Consider the following 5,666-nt stretch of genomic DNA (forward strand, 5'->3'; position numbering starts at 1 on the left):
TTTATTTTTAATTATGGGTGCATAATAGTTGTATATATTTATGGGGTATATGTGATGTTTTGATGCAGGCATACAGTATGTAATGATCAAATCAGGGCAATTGGAGTATCTGTCACCTCAAGCATTTATCATTTCTTTGTGTTATGAACATTCCAATTCCACTCTTTTAGTTATTTTAAAGTACACTTTTATTGGTGACTATAGACATTTTGTTATGCTACAAAATATTGTTGATTCCATCTAATTATCTAACTATATTTTTGTACCCATTAACCATCCCCACTTTATCCCTCCTCCCTGCTACCCTTCCTGGCCTCTGGTAACCATTCTACTCTCTGTCTCCATGAGATCAATTATTTTAATATTTAGCTCCCACATATGAGTGAGAACATGTGAGATCTGTCTTTCTGTGCTTGGCTTGTTTCACTTAATATTCTCCAGTTCCATCCATGTTGTTGCAAATGACAGGATTTCATTCTTTTTTATGACTGAATAGTATTCCATTGTGTATATTCACCACATTTTCTTTATGCATTCATCCACTTAGGTTGATTCCAAATCTTGGCTATTGTGAATAATGCTGCAATAAACACGGGAGTAGTTCTGATTTATTTTAACTTAATGTTAACAAACATTTACCAAGTTTATCCTATCTGTTAGGCATGGTGCTAGGCAGTAGTGAATATATAGGTATCTTAAAGGATCTCCACAGGTTGGCAGAGTGTGAACATGGAAGCAAAATACTATTCATAATGAGAGAGATGCTAGAAGAGTGATGTCACTATGTGACCCCTAGGAATACAAATGAGGGGCTGCCTGGTGGCTGAGGGGTTAGAAGGGGGACGGGGGAGGAAGAGACAGAGGAAACATTGTTGCAGGAAAAGCTGCGGGTGGTGGTGGTGACTTTTGTTCTGGAAGTAGGGAGAAAATGGGTTCCCCAGTTGGGCAAAGAGGCAGTGCCAGACTAGGGCCAGAAGCAGGAAAGTGCTTAGTGTGGGTAATATCTGACAGTAATGAATGGTGGATTTTTTTTTCTTGTTGTTAAAAAAAACAAAAAAAACAAAAAACACCTTAGAAGGTGTTTTAGGTCCCATAGTTTAGTTCAACTGATGTAGCACTTGTATAAAATCATGAGTCATTGAATGATTAGATCAGAAGGGATCTTAGGTTTTTGATTTGCTCAATTTGGATATTTTTGTTAGGTCCAGAGCTGAGAGAGAGACACACGAAGCCTCATGTGTAGCAAAATGCTGTTTATTTTGAGCATCTGGTCGCAGATGGGTAGAGGCGAAAAAGCATCCACAAGAGGAAAGGGGAGAGCCTTGGGTTTTTCCGGGGGGAGTAAGTAAGTGGGCCAGAACAGCTGCTTGTAATAAATTCTTTTTTAAACAACCAGTTCCTAGGACCCCTGCACCAGTCACATCCATCCTTCAGCTCCGGAGGCGTCCTTATCAGGAGAGCTAGGGAGGGATAGACTTCATCCCTAGGGCGGGCGAGGGTGGGAGGAGGAATGCTGGCTGTAGCTGTCTGTTAGATTTCAGTGTCTGGGGATTCTCCACACTCCTGTGGCTATTGTTTTACAAGCCTAAGTTTTGCATTAACCACATTCTGTCTTATACATACTTTTTGGGTTCCCACCTGGAACAAACCTTACAATTTTTAAGAGTCAAGAAAAACCCCCATGTATCTTAGTGCCCAATTGCTTTGCTGGTTAAAGTCTTGTATGTATGAAATATTGAGTAAATTTTCATGCTGTATGTGAAATATTGAGTGAATTTTCATGCTGGGTTGAGGTTTGGGCTCATTTTGGGTAGAACATCTAATAGCTTTAACTAATACTTTTTGTTGGCTGTCTTTGTCTACAGGTGTTGGAAATCAATAGCTCTTCTAGCTTGTACTTTATTTAAATATAATAGTATCATTGGACTAAAATGTTCCTGATGCCAGCCTCTTCCGAGTTAAACAGTGGGCAGGACTTCTTAACCCAGTGGATGGCCAATCCTTCCCGGGCTGGGGTCATATTAAATCGTGAATTTCCTATTTTGGAAGCAGATGAAGAAAAACGAGCAGCTGCGGACATTTCTACCAGCTTTCCTATTAAAGCCACACGTTTTTCTAACAGTTTTAGCTTTATAAGTGAAGAAGATTCACTTAATGAAGAACAGAGGTTGGAGTCTAACAGCCTTTACAAACTGCAATCAGATAAATCTGAAACCCATACAGTCTTTCCATTAATTAAAAAGGGACCACAAATAGCAGCATGTCAGGATGCTCCTGGACACCAGGAAGATGATAACTTTATCCCAGATCCTGCAAATGAATTCAAAGAAGTGGCTTACAAAGACCCACTTTTTAAAAAACTTGAACAGGTACAGTAGGATTTGGCCTGATATGTATTCATGTTATTGCAGGTTTCTATTTACATAGTAAAGTCATCTGTTCCAGGTCTTCTTGTTTCTTTCCTTTACTCTAAAATCCTCAAAATGCCAGATTTTGCCTTTTGTCTAATGTGAAACATTAAAATGTGTTTAATATGTAAATTTATATCTTTAAGTTGCTACCTCATTGGTAAAACTAGGTTAGAAATGGTTGATCAAGTATTAGAGGAAAAAAGTGGATGTATTGATCCATCCTGTTTTAAGAATCAAAGGATTTATATGGCTTTTTCTGTTTCTTAGTTGAGATAGTTGATATAATTTCCTTCATAAGGAATTGGATTTTTTTTATTTATTTATTTATTTATTTTTTTAAATGTAACATTGCTGGCCCAGGGGGCGGGTCCACCACGTGCAACTGGGCGAGGCAGGTCATGGCAGCTGCCGGCTTGTGCTGTGGCCCCCCGGGGTGCTGCAGGCAGCTGAGGTGGCGGTGTGGACTGTCCCAGGAATTGGATTTTAGAGTTTTTTTGTAGAATTCAAAAAAAAGCCTACAGCACCCCATATTCCCAGGTTGTCTCCCATCCAAATGCTATCCAGGGCCGACCCTGCTGGGCCTCTGAGATCAGAAGAGACAGGGCTCATTCAGGGTGTGGATTTTAGAGTTTTGAAGGCAAATTTGTTACTTACGGGTCTTTGTTTGAAACTTCTTATCAGGGAAGATGTGAGAAGGGAGACGGAGGGATTAAGATAAATGTAAGAAGCAAGAGTCCATGAGAAATGTAAAGTTGGTTTAATAAAGTTAATTTTACATTTAAAAAGCTGAAAGAAGTACAACAGAAGAAGCAGGAACAACTGAAGAGGCAGCAGTTAGAGCAGCTGCAGAGACTCATGGAAGAACAAGAGAAACTGCTCACCGTAGTGTCTGGGCAGCACACACTTCCAGGTACGCTTGGCTTACACAGGGCCTCAGTACCACGAGATACAGTTATGTATGTTTCTCACCTGTAGTTGTTCGACAGGTCATTTCTGTCATTCCTCTGTCATATGCTATAAATTTCAGTTTCTTTAGGGGCCAAGCAGGGATGTGTGAAATGGTGGTACTGTAATATTAATGTAACTGGGCAGGTAGGAGCTGTGACATTCTCAAGTGTGCCTGCCCTGCTTAAAGGCATTCATGTTTGTTTATTTAAAAAAAAAAAGCTCTGTGGAAGGGAGCCAACTGTGGCCTAGAGCTACTGGTATCCAACCCCTGCCTGATGAATGAAAACTGTTTGGCATCGTAAAGTTAAATATATGTAGGAGCCACTCTGTCCAGCTGAAGAGCCATCGCAAGCATATTCTGTGGAAGTGGGTGACAGTGATCTGTTGTATGCCACATCAGTTAAGAGCATGACGTACTAATCAGAGTAAAAACTGTTGAAATGTGATCTGTAGCAGTGGTTTGAAAGTTTTTTTACCGCACTACATAGTAACAAAAATATTTAAAATCATGACTTATAATGACAAAGAAATTTCATATTATCAGTCCTTATTGGTGTTCCTGCCATGTAGTAAGGATATTTTCTATTTTGTTTATTCTAATTCTGTCATTTTAAAAAATGCCAGTCATGACTTGTTGCATCAGGTGATAAAATTACTGATGGATTCTGTCCCACAGTTTGAAAAACCGTGAGCTAGAGCAGTATGTTTGCTTTTTGGTGCTGCTTTTTAGGAGACACATTTACTGATTCAGGAAAGTGCCTGTTCTGTTTAAAGATTGTGCTGGGCATTGAGAGTACAAGGAAGAAAAGACACTGGCAAACGAGTGTGCAAAGTGTGGCTGGGTGCAGGGCTGGGGTAGGTCGTGGTCGTGAGAAATTGCAGGTAAAGAATGGCTTAGGAAATTTGGATATGTTTATCTTGGAGAGGATAGAGAACATGTGGTGTGTATCTTAAAATAGTTGAATGGTTTGAGATTTCCTAATGGAATGCATAAGAATAATAATCAAGACACTTAAACAACAGCCATGATATGTACAGTAGAACCAGCGCTATGGCAGAGTGACAGGGAAGCAGATGTCAAAGCTATTAACATAAGACCAACCCCATTCATTCACTGAGCAGTTTGCTTTGGGGCAGTGTTTTTCCAGCTTTTTGGTCTCAGAGCCCCTTAGCACTCTTAAATTACTGAAGACCTTGAAGAACTTTTTTATAAGACTATATTTATCAATAATTTACTACATTAGAAATTAAAACTGAGACATTTAAAAACTAATTCATTTAAAATAATAAACCAAATACATGTTATCATAAGTAACATTTTTAAATGAAAAATCTTTGCTAAAACAAAAGTCAGTGAGAAAAATGACATTGTTTTTATACTCGAAAGTTTCTAACTTCTGGCTTATAATAAGTCAGCCGATTCTCGTATCTACTTTTGCGTTCAGTCTCTTGAATTACATTGTTTTGATACGTGAAAAATTCCAGCTTCACATGGGTATATACATAATTGGAAAAAAGAGAGGAGTATTTTAGTAGCCTTTTCAGTAATTGTGCTTATTCATCTTTGATATTATACCTTAACTCAGCAAGTAGTCATTTCTTAGTAGTTATGGAATCTGAAACCATATTAATGAACTTTTAATATGTACTCTATTACATTGAATATATTTAATAATTAAATAGTATATAATTAATACATTAAAATATATTGAATATCTTGACATTTTGAGTAGATTTTTTATGATGCATGTTCTGGTACTTTGGTCGTTTGGAAAATAGTGATTCACTAAATTATGTATGTCTTGAAAACGTTAACATACTACACTCAGTATCACCACCAGTCACAGCTTAAAAACCTTAAGGAATTATTAAGCCTTTAAGCTCATGGTGGTGGATGTGTTTTCCAAAATGCAAATTTTTATTTGAAAAGTCAAATTTTATCATTGGCAACAAATACTGTCAGTTGTTTTCTTTGAAGTGACTGGCTCACTTGTTTCTTTTTTAAGAAAAATATCTGCCAGATACCCACATTTAAATAATTATAATTTGTCATTCATTCATTCAAGTAAAAATGGCGTTCCTTCAAAGAAGTGGCTAGTTGTGCTTGCAGTTAACGGCACAGCTGCATCTTGGTTTGCCGCAGAGGGAAATTGTGCATACTTCTCATTTTGTCTGATAAAATGTTCAAAATACATGTGTTCTCAATGGTTGAGCTTTAATAAAATTAATAATTTTTGCTACTTTATTAGGACATTCCTTTTTTTTTTTTTTTTTAAACAGAGTCTCACTGTGTTGCCTGGGCTAGAG

At 37.7% G+C, this 5,666-nt stretch overlaps 1 protein-coding gene across 1 annotated transcript in view; it reads left to right on the forward strand.

Moving 5' to 3' along the window:
• The first annotated feature begins 1,931 nt into the window (after window positions 1-1,931).
• Window positions 1,932-5,666, forward strand: part of CENPJ (centromere protein J) — a 51,778-nt gene continuing 48,043 nt past the window's right edge. Inside the window, exons 1-2 of the mRNA XM_012641672.1 lie at window positions 1,932-2,369; window positions 3,198-3,321. Coding sequence (XP_012497126.1) covers window positions 1,932-2,369; window positions 3,198-3,321 — 562 coding nt within the window. The remainder of the gene's footprint in view (window positions 2,370-3,197; window positions 3,322-5,666) is intronic.

Source organism: Propithecus coquereli, unplaced genomic scaffold (assembly GCF_000956105.1).
Source record: "Propithecus coquereli isolate 6110/MARCELLA unplaced genomic scaffold, Pcoq_1.0 Scaffold168, whole genome shotgun sequence".
NCBI lineage: Eukaryota > Metazoa > Chordata > Mammalia > Primates > Indriidae > Propithecus > Propithecus coquereli.